The sequence below is a fragment of the Vitis vinifera genome, chromosome 19 (genome assembly GCF_030704535.1).
Source record: "Vitis vinifera cultivar Pinot Noir 40024 chromosome 19, ASM3070453v1".
NCBI lineage: Eukaryota > Viridiplantae > Streptophyta > Magnoliopsida > Vitales > Vitaceae > Vitis > Vitis vinifera.
Window position 1 is genome coordinate 3,646,198 of NC_081823.1, and position 18,240 is coordinate 3,664,437.

General features: G+C 34.5%; 1 protein-coding gene and 1 non-coding gene across 3 annotated transcripts; both read right to left on the reverse strand.

Annotated features, from left to right (window-relative positions):
* Window positions 1–4: 4 nt before the first annotated feature.
* On the reverse strand, window positions 5–3,466 carry LOC100252136 (uncharacterized). 2 transcript variants are annotated; one of them, XM_002284543.4, is made up of 4 exons: window positions 3,182–3,466; window positions 2,261–2,331; window positions 837–926; window positions 5–268 (listed from the first exon to the last, which is right to left on the reverse strand). In XM_002284543.4, exons 1-4 carry the CDS (start codon window positions 3,291–3,293, stop codon window positions 245–247), a joined length of 297 nt encoding a protein of 98 aa, XP_002284579.1. In that variant the 5' UTR covers window positions 3,294–3,466; the 3' UTR covers window positions 5–244. The 2 variants fall into 2 exon arrangements, with proteins under 2 accessions (XP_002284579.1, XP_059591648.1); XM_059735665.1 differs by having other exon boundaries at window positions 5–926; window positions 3,182–3,446.
* Window positions 3,467–4,887: 1,421 nt separating this feature from the next.
* On the reverse strand, window positions 4,888–6,750 carry LOC100255450 (uncharacterized). The gene is made up of 2 exons (XR_002029011.2): window positions 6,561–6,750; window positions 4,888–5,154 (listed from the first exon to the last, which is right to left on the reverse strand). It is a non-coding gene; the product is annotated as an uncharacterized LOC100255450 (transcript).
* Window positions 6,751–18,240: the final 11,490 nt, after the last annotated feature.

Genomic DNA, 18,240 nt, shown 5'->3' on the forward strand with positions numbered 1-18,240 from the left:
GGGCTTAACTCTTAAGATGTGTATTTAGAATGCAATAAGGTTATCATCATGGCCACAGGGACAAGCAGAAGAGAAAATGATCAGGGTCTCAGCATTCATCACATACCATATTTTCCAAGAGTAATGTACAACCGGAACTACCCAAAACCGGAATCTGTCAACATATAAAGCACCCTCTAGCCCTAGAGCTACTTCTTAGCCCTGGAAAACCTCTTTATTTCTGGATGATGAAACCGACGCCAATCTAATGGGAAGCATCTCCAACTTTCTGCCAAGAGATGAGGCAAGTCAGGTTCAGAAAGATTATAGTGATTTCCAGTAGCATTTTGGATGGGTTTAACCATTCCAATGGTGGTAAGTTTCATGATGGCCCGGCATTGAGGAAACTAACTGGCACAATGGTATAAATCAATTGGGAAATTAACTGGCACCATGATACAGATCAACATAAAATATGGAATCAGAAATTTCAGCACAGCAGAAAAAAAATTGCCTTGCTTGCCTAAATACCTGGAAATTAAATATGAGATCCAAACTGGAAAAATGAAGTTCTTTTTCATGCCTGCTAAATCATCATGGCAAAAAACAGCTTTGCTCTTCCTTATCATGCTAAAACATTGATCCATGGAATTAAAAAAATGTTCACAAAAAGGATTAAGTCAAACAAATTTTTTATTATGGCCATTGTCACCAAGGGAATGATAGGTTAGATGAAGGCGAATAAAGGATATAGGAATGACTATAGGCATGCCCGCATCCACAACAACAACAAAAATAGTGGGGGAAAAAGACCCAAAAAAATAGCAAGCTAATAAATTGAGGATATAATCAAATACCTCTTCTTTGTTGTCCTTCTTGCCCTTGGTGAAAAACTTATAGCCCCCATAGAAGAGTAAGCCCCAGCCAGATAGGGAGACGATAACAAACTGCAAAATGGAAAGAGCTCCAGTATCATAACAGTACCCCAACTAGCTCAGATAATTTATAGATTATCTAGAACATCATAGTGATCTAATCAGACAAGACGAGAGGCAAAATAAGTGGAACCATACAAGTCTAACATCAGTTCAGAAAATATTCTGATGTCATAGGTTCTATATCTATTGGAAATACCCCACTAAATCATAATCGTCCAGCACCTACAGCAATTGGTCAGGGCGGAAAAGGAAAAAAAATGAAATGCATTTAGTTTAAAGTTCACACCTTGAACAGAGCACATAGTAGGGAGAATACCAGGTGCTTATCTCATAAGTCCCAAGTAGTTGGAATTTAGAGCTCTTTTAAGTTGATTCGAATAATCCTCCTTTTCAAAGACTAACCTCATAGAAACTCAGTCTCTTCGGTTCATAGAATAAAGCACACATTTACAATCATTTAGCAATTTCAAATCCATTTTATTCTTCTCTTCAGAAACTTGAGCTGCCAAGATAACCAAGACTTTAATTTGAAAGATAATAATGTCTGATTATTTTTCTTGCCCTTTTTTACACATTTCTAATGCAACCCTTTTTATTACCTATCAAAAAAAAATGTCTGATTATTTTTCTTCACAAGTGGCTCCAATAGGTCAGTCCTCAGATATTTACATTATTTTCCAATTTACTAACTTCCTTTTCACCTATGGATAGTGGGTAGAGGTCTGAAAGAAAATTGGAGAAATTTGTGTGGGATTCCTGGGCTGGGACAGTATGACGGAGACCATCAATTTGCAGGAGTGATGCTCAAGTTCTTGTTGGAATGTGGTGATTCCAGCTGTTGTGAATATAAGAGATTGAGTAGTAGCCTATTCAGTTACAACTGACAGGCCTAGAAGCAACAGAGACATCACATGATAATCCTGGATAACAATGATGATGCATAAGCTCCCGTCCCTCACGCAGGAGGTAGAAGACAAAATGGAAAAACCTTGTTAGTTGCATGGTTTTCATATCAGGGGAAGACATCGAACATGTCTGAGTAATGGGTTTTCTCAGGATCAGCTATTTAGTTGGCAAACATACAAGCATGTGAAAGACATTGAACGTGTCTAAGAACGTGAGTTTGTGTGTGTGCACTTGAGTGTGCTCATATGTAGATTACACTCTGTCTGTGTGTGTGTGTGCGCGCACACACACACACACATACAAGCAATGCATGTGGATTGTGTATCAAACTATCATGATATTTATGTTGGAAGAAGTCCCTTAAAATATGCGAAGTTTTCAATCATACTGCATAAGATGACAAATACAAAACATCAAAACATGTAAATAAAACTCACATGCTCTTCTTTCCATTTGGATGGGCTCAAGGGATCCTGCCAAAAGTTCACCTTCGGAGGTCCATGATGATCTATAATACAACCAAAGTTAAATATAAACAGTTTCTGAAGATAAATAATGAACAAGTTCAGTTTTTCAGTAGCAGAGAAATATCATTTCCCTTTACCATTGCCAGTTAACATCCTAATTCACAGGTTCATGTTCTAAGAACCAGTCCCACTACAGTACCGAAAGGTACATTTTTTATGGGTACCAAAAAGGCAGCACCATGTGCATACCTTCCATCCTATAGCTTTGCACCCGAGTCACATTGATTTATACCATTTACCATAATCTCATATGTTTATACCATCATTCAATGACCTTCATTTCATCACACACATTCAATAGTTGATACCGGAAGTTCATACCGATTCAATGCTTTAGTATTTTCCCATAAGAACATATAAAATTCATAAATTCCACAACCAAAAAAGGCATTTCCCTTTTTTATTCAAGAAAAACAAAACAACAGAAGACGGTGCCAGATGACTCACATCCAAAACCACTTCGGGTTTCATTTTGTTAAGAACCTGTCAAATTACTTTGGGTTAATGCTGTATAATTAATTCCCCAAATAATGGAAAATTTTCAGAAAAAACGTTTCCTAAAATATTAACAAACCTCATAATTAAACTGTTTGGTTGCTGAGAAACAACAACACAAAACAAGGGTTTTTAAGTTTTAAACTCACTTCGAACTAGCCCAGACGTTTTTTTTTTTTTTTTTTTTTTGTGTGTATACACCTCCTATATAACGAAAAATCGTAAAATTCAAGAGGTCGATTGCTTTTCCATTCTTCTGTTTTCTCGGCAACCAAAGCATAGAGAAAGAAAAAGACGACAAATTGAGAAGGTGAGAAATAAAAGGGAGAAACTTACCGCCACCGCTGGCTAGACCTCGCCGATGGATTAGAGAAGTAGCCAGAGGAGCGGGAGAGGAAAGCCGAGTCAAGTTCCCAGCTTGACGAGCCACAGCTGTCCACGCCGCCATTGGCTTGAAGCAGAAGAGTCGAGAGTGAGTGTCTGAGACAGCGGAATGTCACAAGCTGATTCAAATGAACCTCCCGAGGGAGCCAGGAAGCTTATGGAACACAACTTTATATTACGGTGGAAGACATGAGAGGAGTTCTTGAGGTCTCTTGTACATAGACTTGTATATAGAATGACGTAAGATATTCTAGAATAGTTTTGAATTATAAGAAACCCTCTAAGGTTCCAAAGAGTTTCATTGGAGTAAGTGAGCTTCCAAGTACTTGTAAAGGGTTTCTTAAGTTAATAAGAGCTTCCATTTTTTAAAGAGTTGTCTACTAAGCTTCTTAAGCTTTAGAGTCGTGAACGTCTTAGTCTAACAAGTTAAGTATTGGGAAACTTAATAAGATCAAGCTTCTTGACTTGCCTAAGTGTTGCAGGAGCTTAATGAATGACTAAGTTCGTGACAGGAAAGAGACAAGATGGGAGAGTTTTTTTCGAATGCCCAAATTACCCTTTTCTTCTACATAACCCCCTTATTGTACAAATCAAAATGTCGCCCTTTTCGCTTAAATGGGGAAGAATTTATTGGTAGAATCCAAATTAGTAAATTATTTCCAAAATTTAACAATTTATGCCCTGAATTTGCTAAATAATGTAGTTATTGGAATATATCAACAAAGAAAAATAAAATAACACTATTTAAAATTTTCAGATTTTGAAAGTGCCGAAGTGCCAAATTAACCCTAGATTTTCTAAAATATTTCCGAAATAATTGAAAATGATTCCACCATATATGAAAATATTTTTAAAAAATGGGTAATTGCATTGTGATAAACAATATGTTTATAGGTATTTCCATATTCAAAAATAAAACATTAATTACATGTTATTTTTAACTGTTAAACTATGTGTATCATTCAAAGCATAGAAAATAATATTTTTAGGTCAATTTCCAAAAATAATTTTTATGCTGTTTTCTTATTATCTTCTTTTGTATTATTAAGAACAAAAAATATAATATTTTTAAAGAATATCTTTTAATTACTTTAACATATTTTATAAGGGATTTAAAAATAATAATTATTCATTATAAAATAATTAAAAATAAAACATTAAACATAAAAATTATTTTTAAAATATTAAAAATAAATTTAAAACAGTTTAGATTTCGAAACAAACTATTATTTTATAAATTATTAGATAACAATTTTTAAAAATTATTCTTAAAAATTATTTTTTCAAAATAGTTCTAAATAAATCCAACCTGAATTCAATTTTAACAAATATTTTCAGTGAGGTTTTTGAAAATTAAACCACCAAACAAATTTCCAATATTGCTTTCGTTTTTTCTTTTTTTAAAAATAATGGTTCTTATTTAAATTAGCAAACAAATTCAAATTTTTTATTGTAGAAAAAATAAATAAATTTCTTAAGCAAAAGAAAAAAAAAAAGACCTTGGTGAGATTGATAAAACAATATGAATTTTTTTTTTTTTTACAAGAAAATAACAGTTTTCATTTACATAATTTTTGGAATATTTTTATATAATATTATGATTTACATTCTTTTTCATTTATATTTCTATTTTTGGAACAAGCCCTAAAGGATCTAAGTATTAGTAACCACCCTATATTACCATTAGCAAGATTATAAAGTGAAAACAGGTGATTAGCATTCGTTACATACGCGTCCAGTCTAAGAGTCGACAATTGTTTTTAAACAAGAACTAGCAGAGCACTCTCACCAAGCCTAGCTTACAACAGAGCATGCCATTACACGATATTTCAGTAGCAGACACAGCATGTCGATCCACGATATTCCACAAACCTCCGCATACCCAACATATGTTCACTTTTATATAGTGTACAAGACTTGACATTCTGCAATGAATTTAGTCACATATCAGGACATGTAAAGAGTATTACACCATCTGCAAAAGCTGTGTTTCATAAATATTCAAGCCAAGAAATTACTGCTATTTTCCAAGGACGAGAAGAACTGAAATCTATGTACTGATTCTACTGAATGTCATACAATCAATTAACCCTAAAGCTGAAGCAGTTAGATAATGGAAGCCAACTAATGCTTAACACCATGTCTCACATGCAATCACCTCTTGCTGGAGTGTTGAATTAATAAGAGAATGGTCAGATAGAAGGTTCAAACCGGGGCTTCCGGAAACCAAGGATTCAATATCTTATCAAACTACCCATTAACCCAAAACCCTAAGTAGTTAAAAGTAATGGATCAACAATGCATATCCAACCAGCTAATACTCAAAACAGTACTTAGAACGAACATATTCTTGAACAAGGCTTTTTTTTTTTTTTTTTATCAGAAACAAATATTTTCATTCATCAAACAATTGATAAATATAAGAAGCATGAGCAATCCTTCAAAGATGAGCAACAGATGGTAGAATGTAATCAAGAGATAAAACCACAAAAACTAGTCCCCCCTCGTAAAAACCTGCATATAAATAGGAGCAAAAAAATTGGACACTCAAATGGAAAGGAAATCTCCAACAAAGGAGGTCGTATGCTCTACTCCTTGCTTGGCTAACTGATTTTCGACTCGGTTTGCTGAACAAGGAATCCAAGAGAGAACAACCCAACTCATTTGCATTATCCATGATTTTGCACATCCAATTGTCAAACTTTCATGAACTCCTTTCCTTGTTATTCACCCAAGATATAACAGTTGCAGGATCTCCCTCTACAATTTGACTGGATAGAGATAAAGCTATCCAAAAAGAAGATTGATGATGGGTTTTTCATATACAACAGTTCTCCTCCAAAAATCTAAGAACAGGTAGTTGCTAACTTAGAATGAGAATTGATGAAATATTACCAAATCAATAAATTCATGATATTAAGAACAGAATAAAATATACCATGTGTAATTTTAGTGCAATTGGGCGGACTGAAAAGCAGTCAAATCAAAAGGCTCAAGTAGGGGAATGAGTGCAGAGATACTACTACATAGTATCATATAAAAAACAAATATGATTAAATTTTAATGCCTCCATGCTTTGGAATATCAGATGTAGGGGCAATCCAAGAACATGTTCATAAAACAAATAAAATACGATTCTAATATTAACCCACATGCTTCATAAAAAATTTGGGCAGCCAAGAACAAGTCCATAAATAAGCAAAGCTGAGACAGGAGTGTCATGAGATGCACAACCAGAAGGGATAATATACAGAATAGAACTAGAAACATATTTCTCTTAAGAACTTTTTCATGGGCAATATGTGAGAAAATAGAAAGTCAAGTTCATTACTTCAATGTTTGCAGCAAGGAAGAATGCACTTATTTGTAAGTGTAACGAGCCATGAAGAGAGCTCCAAAGCATGAGAAATTCCACCATACACAATTGAGATAGTGAGGAGAAAAGCATCAGAAGTTCATTGAAGGATGACGTAGAATGGAAGCTTAGGAAAGCTCACAAAGATCTTTTAGGTTGCTCCATCCTTAGGAGGGCAGTCATGTATTTCAGTATATTCCAAAAGATAGAAGCAATGAATGAATATATAAGTAAATCCAAGAGTTAATACAGATCATAGCAGGGAAAACTACAAACTTGATCCTATTCCATATGATAAATTCAATATAAACTGACCTCTGCAAACATAAGTTGGATTCTTGTTCACAGAGAAAGCCCAGCAAAAAGCAACTCCAACTCCGCATCTTGTGACGTAGTTCTCTGTCATACAAAAGAGAGGACAAAAACAAAAGGGCATCAAATTTTAAATTAAAATTAGGGAAACCATAAAGAATCAGTAATAGTTCATTATGTAAATTAGTAAAATGTACTTCACCTGATTTAGTGAAGATGCATTTCCCATTGTGCTATAATTTGAAAAGGAAGGTTAAATCAACCAACCAACAACATATCTATTATATATATATATATATATATATATATATTAGTGAGCTAAACTAGCTACTTTAGGCTGAGAATTTTATTCCAAGCATTCTTGAATCAGACTCTACACACCTCCTGCAATTTATATTGGCCTTGAAGACTTGAGATCCTCATTTTCAAACGAATATTTCAACCTTTGAACCAAGAGATCCTCATTTTCAAAGGTTATCCTGCTTCTTTCCTTCCAAACCGACCAAAATAAACAAAGAGGAGTTGCCCTCCAAGCCTTTCTATGCTTCTTGCCCACAAAGGATCCATGCCAACCTAGGAGGGTGTCTCTAGCCGAATACGGAAGGACCCACGTCACACCAAACAACACAAAAACAAGTTCCCACAAAACCCTAGCCTTGGAACAATGGATAATAATGTGATTAATCGACTCCTCTTCAGCACAACAAAGGAAACATCTGTTAGCTATGGCCCACCCCCTCCTTTTTAGTTGATCCAGGGTTAGAACCTTCCCCCAAGAAGCTTCCAAAGCAAAGAAACCTACCTTAGTGGGAACACAAGGGCTCCAAATGATGTTCCACGGAAACGGGACTGCAATTCTAGGTTCAAGAACACTATAAAGGGATTTTACAGAAAAAATTCTCGTCCTTAATCTCTTTCCAAAGCACCCTATCCTCCAAGTCAATGACTAACCTCTCTCCTTGTAAAGTCGAAAGGAACCTTTCCACCGCCTCCACCTCCCAATCATTGAAAGATCTACAGAAATAGGGATTCCAACCCCCCTCTTCCCCCAAAGAATCCCAACAGTCCGTTACCCACGCATCTTTTGAATCCGATAAAGCGTACAAAGAAGGAAAAGAATCACAAAGGGTATTGTTCCCGCACCAATTGTCCTTCCAAAATCTCACTCTTCTACAATCCCTCACAGAAAAAAAGAAAGAAAAAAAAAAAAACCAACAACAATAACAATATTTTTAAACATTAGGAAGCCTTCCTTCCTGATTTCCTTCCATAATCCCACCCCATAGCCCTCCCTTACTTCACGGGTACACCACTTTCCTTTTTCCACCTCAAACGTCCTACTAATGACAAGCCTCCACAAAGACTCCCTTTAGACCGCAAAGTGCCAACTCCACTTGCACAAAAGGGCCCTGTTGAGAGTAGAAAGGCTTCTAACACCCAAACCACCCTTCTTTTTATCTGAACAAACAATTGCCCACTTAACAAGATGAGGCTTCTTCTCCAAAGCTCCCCCACCCCAAAGAATTTAGATGTAAGAAAAAGGCATTTGTATGAAGTTTGGGATTTTCATATTTCTCTCTTGAATAGTACACAAACACTACTCCCTAAATAGCTTAAGCTAATCAACAATCAAGTTCAAAGGCTACTGCTAACATAGAAATCAAAATCCTTATGACACATGAAGGCCACAAGAAAACCGCATGACCCAATCAATATAATTTGATTTTCTTCTAGGCAATCATGATACATCAAATCTAAAATAAGAAAAAGTAAAAAAATGATGATTTTTTTTTTTTTTAAAGATAAAATGATGTATATTAAACGAGAAGAGGAAGCACCAAAAACAGTGCCCTCAAAGTATACAGGGTATACAAAAACAGCCCAAAGTCGCAATCCGAGGGGGAAATGATAGAAACACACCACCTTCCCTTACTTAGAGCCTAACCAATCTAAGAAACTTACAAGAGAAAAAAGGCTTGAAACTATAGACACCCTAACCCAAAACCAAATATTACATACAAAAGAATATTTCAGTCTTTGAAGCAAAAGCTCCTCATTCCCAAAGGCTAACAAATTCCTTTCCTTCCAGATTGACCAAAATATACATAAAGGGGTCATTTGCCAAGGCTTTTTACAAGCTTTCCCCACAAACACTCCATGCCACCCAAGAAGAGTTTCCTTCACTGTACACGAGAGAATCCAAGCCACACCAAATAGGGAGAAAAGAAGATTTCACAGAACCCGCGTCCTTACACAACGAAGTAAAAAGGTGATCCACCGTTTCTACTTCAGAGAGGCATAGAAAACACCTATTTGCCCATGAGTACCCCCTCCTTTGAAGTTTCTCCAAAGTTAAGACTTTGCCCTAAGAAGCCTCCCAAGGAAAGAAGGCCACCTTAGGAGGCACACTCACCCTCCAAATACTACCATTAAGGAACAAAGGAGAAACTCCGGGCTCCAAAATAGAATAAAGAGACTTGACTAAGAAAGTGCCACACTTTGATGTTGTCCAAATCACTCTATCTTCCTCCTCCCTTGGCACCCGAAAGGCTTGGATCTTATGCAAAAAACGCTCCACCAACTCAATCTCCCAATCATTAAACGCCCTTGAGAAAAGAGGGGTCCAACCATCCCCATCACTATCAGGGTTCCAAACATCCGACACCCAAGCATCCTTAGACAAAGAAATGGAAAATAAAGAAGGGAAGGACTCACAAAGTGGCTCATCTCCACACCACTTGTCCGTCTAGAATCACTCTTTGCCCACTACCCACTTGGTAGGCTAACCTACCATTTAAAAACAACTAATCCTTCCTAATTGTTTTGCAGAGCCCAACACCATATCTCCCACTTACTGCCCGAGTGTGCCATCCCCCCTCCTCTTCACCATACTTGTGACTGATGACTTGCTTCCAAAAAGCCTCTCTTTCATTGGCAAAATGTCAATTCCACTTACTTAAGAGAGCTATATTCATCATAGCTAAATTTCTCACACCCAAACCACCTTTCCTTTTTTCCAAGCAAACCAAGTTCCACCTAACAAGATGCAGCTTCTGCACAAGAGCTCCCCCACCCCACAGAAAATCCCTCTGAATCTTCTCCAATCTCAACTTCACTTTTCTTGGCAAGTAAAAGAGAGACATGAAGTACATAGGCATGCTAGATAGAGTGCTTCAGATTAGAGTGAGTCTCCCTCCTTTTGAAATATACTGCCTCTTCCACGTTGCAAGCCTTTTTCGAAATCGCTCTTTAACACCATCCCACACAGCCGCTGATTTTAAGGGGGGCCCCAAAGGCAAACCCAAATAGCAGGAAGGGAGACCACCCACTTTACAACCCAACTCCAAGGCCAAGTCCTCTATATCATGCACCCTACCCACCGGGATTAACTCGTTCTTCTCCTAATTGATTCTCAACCCTAAACAAGCCTCAAACCACATGAGAAGCCAACTTAGATAAGTCAACTGGTCTAGAGACTCCTCACAAAACACCAATGTGTCATCCGCAAATAACAAGTGCAAGATTAGAATCCCCTCACCATTCCTACCTCTCACCCTCCAGCCCCCACTAATAGCCCTTCTCAATAAACAACTAAACACCTCCATGACTATCACAAATAAATAAGGGGAGAGGGGATCTCCTCGTCTCAATCCCCTCGAGCTTTGGAAAAAACCGAAAAAGAGAACCATTTATTAAAATAGAAAATTTCACAATAGAGATGCATCATTCTATCCACTTTATCCATCTCTCCCTAAAGCCCATCTTTTTAAGCGCTACCATCAAGAAACTCCAACTAACATGATCATGAGTCTTCTCTATATCCAACTTACATAGCACACCCCCTACATTGCTTTTCAACCTTGAGTCCACAACCTCATTTGCAATCAAAACTACATTTAAAATCTGTCTACCCTCCACAAAGGCATTTTAGGACTCCGAAATCACTTTCCCCATAACCTTTTTTAATTCTATTAGCCAACACCTTGGCCAACAACTTATAGAGGCTACCCACAAGGTTGATTGGCCTAAAATCTTTCATATCTTCTACAGCTCCCTTCTTTGGGACTAGAACCAGGAAAGTAGCATTCAATGACTTTGCAAATCTGCTCCTCTTATGAAATTCTCTAAAAAAAACCCATAATCTCAACCTTCACCACATCCCAACAAAACAGCCAAAAAGTCCTGGTAAAGCCATCCGAACCGGGGGCTTTGTCTTTGCCTAGATTTGAGAGTGCTACAAACACCTCTTCTTCCGAAAAAGGAATCTCCAGCCCCTCAGCCTCACTCCTAGCTAACCGCATAAAAGACAGTCCGTCAATACAAGGACGCCACCCCCCTTCTTCTGAATACAACTTCTGAAACGCCCCCACCACACTATTTTTTAAATCATTCTCCTCCGTAGGCCAACAGCCATTCACTTTCAACTTGGACAGCCAGTTTCTTCTATTGTGAGCATTCGCCATCCTGTGAAAGAATTTGGTGTTATTGTCCTCCTCCTTCAACCACAATTCCCTAGACTTTTGTCTCCAAGAGATTTCTTCCCTCAACACCCAAGACTTATATGACTCCCTAGCCTCCTTTCTAATTTCACAATCTTCCAGATTCAAAACTAAATCTGAACTAACACGAAATTGCCCAACAATAGATTAAGGAAAAAAATTTACTGATTTTTAATGCTCAGACATCAACATAAGAGGCTGTAAAGCTGATTGCTTGGGCTTCCTAAGGATCTGTGAAGAATTTAAACTTGAATTGCTGAAAGCCCACTTCTGGGTACATTTGCCAACCCATTATTGAGGCCATGATTCCAGTTGGTTCTTATCAAACTTACACCATTTCTATTCATTGCTTGTGCCTCACAAACAAGGGAATGGATAGGAAGGCAGAGCTGGCGGCATTTAAGTGTGAGGATTGCGATGATCTATTCAAATTATCGACTGTCCTCGCCAATTTATAAGCACAAGAACATCTATATGGACAAATATTGTTCATTAAGTTTTTTCCTCACACAATTTATAACTACAATTTTTATAAAACTGATATATAAGATTATTTATCAGGACCAAAGTATGTCCAACACAGTCTCAAAACCATTACTTTTCCTACTCCTAGTTACCAATCTGAACAATTATCTAACATATCTCGAGGGTGACTCACCTTTCCATATACATTCTCTCACCTGATCTCATATTCAAAATCATATCAACCCAGCAACTATCAAAAGTTTGCAAATGACTACAAAAGCAATAATTCCCAAAAAAATCAATATATATTTACAAAAGTAATAAGCCCCAAAAAGAACAACATATAATTTACATATAAAATATTATTCGAGCTATTCCAGTGGTTGTTTACCTGAATGGATATAAGTTGCAATATTTTGTTAAGGACTCGCAGGCGATGCGTTGCATAAGTGCTGTTTGTAGGAAGTTGGTTCATTCTCTTCATTTCTTCATGAACTGCTACCTTCTTCCCTTCGGAATCCATTTGCTTCCATTGATGTTGTGCTTGAGTACTAGTTCCACTCTCCATAGTCTGATCAAGGACGCTACTGCCCTTAAAATGATCAAGTGGGTTCCTTTTTCTAGTAAACCTGGTCCAGAAAAAACAAGAAAATGATTTTTTATTGTGGGCACACCAACGAATAAACAAACACAAAGAAATGCATAAAACTAATAATACGATAACAAAACAACAAATGACTAGTCAAGAATGTGGCCAGGTCTATCCATGTGAGTACAGTATATACACAGACAAACAAACAGTCACGACTTGCTCCATACACCAAAGTGACTTAAACTAAACAATTTATAATTCCATGTTAATTTTTTAAGATTGAACTTGGACATGAGCATTACTCTTCATACTTGGTACAAGAGACACCAAAGACCATCCCAAAACCAGGTCCTAACTCACGTAGATAGCACATATAATTATCTTCTTCTTAACAAGGCAAAAGGTACAAAATTTATTGCTTGAGCAAAATTGGTACCTAAGAGATGGGTCATTAGGCTATTATAACACTATTGTCTCACTAAGACTCCTGTGTTTTACCAATCTTTTAGCCTCAAAATAATGAAGATGGCTTGGAGTTGAATGTTATGCCCTGTTCAAATGAGGTCATTGCTTGTATTTATAGTGAAGCATGAAGGTAGATGCTGTCCACATCGAGTTAAAGTCACTTTTTGAAGCTTGTTAGAGATTGTCAAAACATTCTCAAAGAAGTGTAAAGTTCTTCCAAGTTGTGTAAGCCCATTCAGTGTTAATGGCAATCTGTCCCAAGGAGCCTATAAATAGGTGAAGGCCTCTCTTGAGGTATAGCAAAGAGCTACACTTGTAATCTTTTATGAGAATAGTCTTGTATTCTTTGAAGTGTTCCAACTGTGTTCTCTTCATTTATTCAACTTTTAGACTCTGCAAGCATGCTTAAGTTGTGCAAATTGGAATTGTCTAAATGTTGCATGGAACTTAAATCAATGATATTGACAGTAAAAATTTTAACCTCAATTCCTTCTCATATAAGTCATCAAATTCATGATGACTGAAAACATATCCGACCCCAGCTAAATTCCTTTCGAATAAATCTTGAAAACATGTCCAATCCACAAGCTATAAGCAATTTTGCTTTGATTTTCAAAATTATGGAAAAATAGAAAAACCATAATCAATCGAGGAAAAATTAATTCAAATTATAATTGGTAGTTCAATGGGCTATTGTTTCTCCAGCTTTGTTCATATCTTTAAATAGCGAGTGAGAAGTTAAATCATTTTTATCACATGAAAATTTTCCCAAATCACAACCAAAACACCATAATAATACCATTTTTCTTCCTGTCTAGTACCATCCACAACCAAGACCGAATCTAAACAAAATACGAACTTTCCATGATGTTTGATTTCACCACACTATTCTGTAGCTTTATTTCATGTCTGATTTCACGATTCAATTCTGCGGATGTTGTTATCTTTCGCTTTTCTTAATTTTCCACATTTTGTCAACAGCCAAACGAGGTATGGATTGCAACATGATCAGGATTTCATGAATCATCAACATTTAATTCAAAGAAAATTTCAAGCAAGTTTTCGATATAATTGCACCCTGAAACATCTATCACAAAGTCAACCGCAAATCCGCAATGCCGAACAGAAGCTAAACTTAGTAACAGAAAAAAAAAAAAAAAAAATGGAAACAACGTAGGCCTAATGGTCCGTTTGGTCGCTGAGAAAAACACAGTAAAAAATTTTCCGATTTTTCTTTTTCAACGTTTTCCTCCGATTTCTCGGAAGCCAAACAGAGCACGAAAGACGATAAGCGTAGAAAAAGTACTTACAGGCGGTGCTTTCGGAAGGCCCCCACAAGTCTCCACCTTCTCTCTAATCGATACGTTTTTAGAGGAAAAAGGGCGGGTTACACCGCACCCCCTAGAATGTTCTATACGATTCCAATCAAAGAAACTTATTTTAAGTAAAGAAAAAATAGGTTTTTCTTAACCTTTTTTAATCAGCGCCGTGTGTTTTGGGAAACTTGTTTTGAAAACTATTTTTATTTTTTAATTTAAAAATGATTTTTAAAAACAAATTTAAAAAATACGGTCAAACAAACTTAAAAAAAAAAAAAAAAAAAAGAGCGATGAAAACTACTTCAATTATTCTCTAAAAATTATTTCCTATTTCACTTTGTTTTTAAAAATTATTTTTAGAAAACAACAACCAAACAATATCAAAATTCTTAAAAACAATTTTTTTTATTTTCAAAATCAAAAAACTGTTTTTAAATCATACCGTTAAACAAACTCTTATTTTCACTTATTTTCCTAGAATTGTTTTGAAAAATAATTATACAAGTCAAAAATATTATACAAGTTGAAGAATGATTAAAAATAAAGCATTTCATATAAAAAATAGTTTTAAAATATATTTAAAATCATAGAAAATTACAAACATATATTTGTTGAACAAAATATGAAATAATAATTTTTAAAAACCCTTACCAAATAAACCCATTTCACCCACCAATTTCATCATTATGTGAACTTTACTTATACATCCATTTAAAAATAATAATTTTACTAATACATTCAACTACAATTTAAAACTATCTAAATTATATTTCTCGTTTTTCCTTTCCCGTTCATCTTCCTTTTTTTTCTCTCAATTTATATTGTTTCAATCATAAATCATAAGTCCGTATTTGGTTGATTGGATATAGCATAACATAGGATAATAAAAGGGATAATATATTATATCACATGTGTGGTTGATGATGAAATAAAATGAGTTATCTCATCATTTGTTCTATCATATATTGAACCAAAAATAGGATATGATAAGTAGTGAAATATATCATTCATCTTTATATATATATATCCCTTTAAATGCATTTCCTATCAAATGAAATTTGATATTATAGAATATGTACTTATCTTATCCTATCACAAGAAAAAAAATCATCTTCTCTAAAGCTCATTTGATAAAAGAAGAGTGATCGAAACCATAAATTATTATTTTTTATTTTTATACATTTTGTTTGAATTATATAATGTATCATATGAATACTTTTAGGGCTTATTCTTTATGTAATTTGTGATAAATAAAAAAAAAAACCTTATTGTAAAAACAGTTCAAAAACAATTAAAAAGAATTTAGAATTGATTTACAGGTGAGAAAATCATGAGGAGAGTGCAATAGAAATAAATAAATAAATAACTCGTTTCATGGTGTTCAAACCTAGAAGACCGAACTCTTGGAGAGATTCGGACCTAAAAGTTCGAATAAAAAAAAAATCAAAACGGGAAGGTTGTACACAATAGAAACGTTGGGATGTATAAAGACGAACAAAGTTCAATTATTTGGTCAATAGAGTGTCTAAAGGTATAGTTTTAGGTGTTTGGATGTATAATTCTAAACATTATATATATGTCTGAAAATATAGTGTCAAACGCTTATAGAACATCGGACTTTATAACACCGAACACCATTAATAACACCTTCTTCTTCCAACTCAAAAAAATACAAAAAGAAATAAAGTAATATTATAACAAACATACTTCTACACTTATACTATCATTTTATTTGTTTATCCATAGCGAGAAATAAAAATTTTTAAAATAAATTTTAGTAAGGGCATGGAGATGTTAGAAGATGAGTGAATGAATAAGAATATCGTAGTTTAGAAACTTTGTTAAGAGATGTTTTTGTTCTAAAATTATTCATTATCATGGATGCAAGTTGCAACTATCAATGTGATAGACACAAATGTGATTTCCATCTAAAAAATTTACCCCTTTTTTATTTTTGCTCAAGGAAATGTAGTAAAAGTATCAACCAGCAATTACCAATTAAAAGAAAAAAAAATTCAAGAAATAGAAAGTAATAATAAATTTCACATAAAATATAGAGATATTTCCACTTATCTCCCTTGAGGTTTTAGTTAAATACAATTAATCCTCAGTTATTTGAAAATTCATCACATACCTCATTTATTTTAAATTATAGGGGAGGTGACTGAAAATTTCAAATGAGAGTGATAGGGGAGGCACATGATGAAATTTAAAATCAATGGGGTTTAGATATATTTAGCCAAAACCTTAGGAGAGATCAATAAAATTAACCCTTGGATATTTGGAAAAACTCTAGACTTGTCTAAGCTTTCATGAAAAGAAACACTATTTCCACTTGCATATGGTTGAATCCATTGAGTGTGTTTGTGATCAAAACACACCACTAATAAGAGATGTGGCATTAATTAAGAATATGTGCTCACCTACCATAACATGCACTAAGTACATCATAGGATTGGACTCTCATGTATAAATAATAAATGGTGCATGACATAGTCCAAAAATGGCTTGTTACTATCTATATGGACTTAATTCCTATGATCTTATTATTGCTTGTCGGGTTACCATCATTTTTTATTTTATATTAGGCGTCAACTTCATCCATTCTTTCACTTGTTTTTATTTGATGATTTTATTGGACGATCAAATTCAACTATTTCCTCGCAAAATCTAAGGATATGGTCATTGACTAAAACAATTATCGTACAATATTTATACATTGGACTTATATATTTGTCATTTCTATTATATATTTTACTCTTAACTTTAGCTATTGGAAATTGACTATAACAACACAGACACGAATGGTATTAATCTCATTTATAAATGGATGTTTACTAAGAGGTTAAGTCCTAAGTTGCCTAATCTCATAATTTGTCTACAAGGCAACACATTTGGTCTTCATGATAGATTCAGTCACTTGTCACAAAATACTTGAATTTTGGAAATAGGTATTGGAAAACCAATTTCCTCCTAGTGGAAATTTCTTGGCTTTTTGGTTTAATTAGTTTTTGTTGGATTCCACGTGGATTATGGGTTAGTTTTCAAAGTTTAGAAGCTCATACATAACTTTAAGTATTTTGGACCAAGATATGAGTGTGACTTTAGTTAATGTAAATAGTTTTAGTCAATTTGATAATCTTCTAAATTTATAATTTTTTTGTTTGAAGTTAGTGAATTGATGTGATAATTTAAAAACATTTTTATTAAACTTCATAGATATTATGTCTCTTCTTTTATCTCTATTATTTTTGCTATTTTTATGATGTAATAATTTTATTTTTATGGATATATTTGATATTATTATTACAATATTTATAAATTTTTGCTTGAAGCCACTATTCATTGGATGCCATTTCCCGTACAATCACAAAAAGAATAAGAAATCAACTTTTTTTTTTTTTTCCAAAAAAATCAAAAAAAAAAAAAAAAACATATATATGAATAAGGCAAAAGTCAATGGCATGAAAGCCTCAAAAGTTTGAAGAAGAGCCCCCATTGGAGGGTTTTGACTAAATCATTAGATTGAAGGCTATTGAAAGCCAATTATATGAAACACAATTGACTAAGACACCTCAACAAAATCAAACTTTATTTTTTTTCCTTTTTTATTTTATTTATTTTTTGCCTAATTTATTTTGGACCCCCAAAAAAGGGGTTTGTTATCACATGGCCACCTCATAGAACTTTTTTGACACCCCACTTGTTGAGTGGACACACAAAAGATTCCCACTAAGTCCTTTCATATTTCACTAAATTTTTGGATTGGAGGTGCCATCTTCCTCACTTGTAATCATGGGGTTTTTGATATGTTGCCTGCTAATAATATTGCATTTTGGTGCACAAAAAAGATAGGTTAGAGGCAAAATTGGTTAGCTTTTAACATTTATAGTGCTAGTTTTGACTTTTGAAGAAAGTAGGGGTATGGCCAATGGAAGGTTTTTATTTTTGTTAGTTCTTTAAAACATTTATTTTTATATGACATAATTTTCTTATAGACAATG

What these genes read in the sequence shown, in the direction of transcription:
- LOC100252136 (XM_059735665.1), bottom strand. Translation starts at nt 3,293, where the DNA reads ATGGCGGCGTGGACAGCTGTGGCTCGTCAAGCTGGGAACTTGACTCGG. An exon ending in AGGTCTAGCCAGCGGTGGCG is followed by an intron (nt 2,332 to 3,181) that starts GTAAGTTTCTCC and finishes GTTGTATTATAG; the next exon opens with ATCATCATGGACCTCCGAAG. An exon ending in CCAAATGGAAAGAAGAGCAT is followed by an intron (nt 927 to 2,260) that starts GTGAGTTTTATT and finishes TCCATTTTGCAG; the next exon opens with TTTGTTATCGTCTCCCTATC.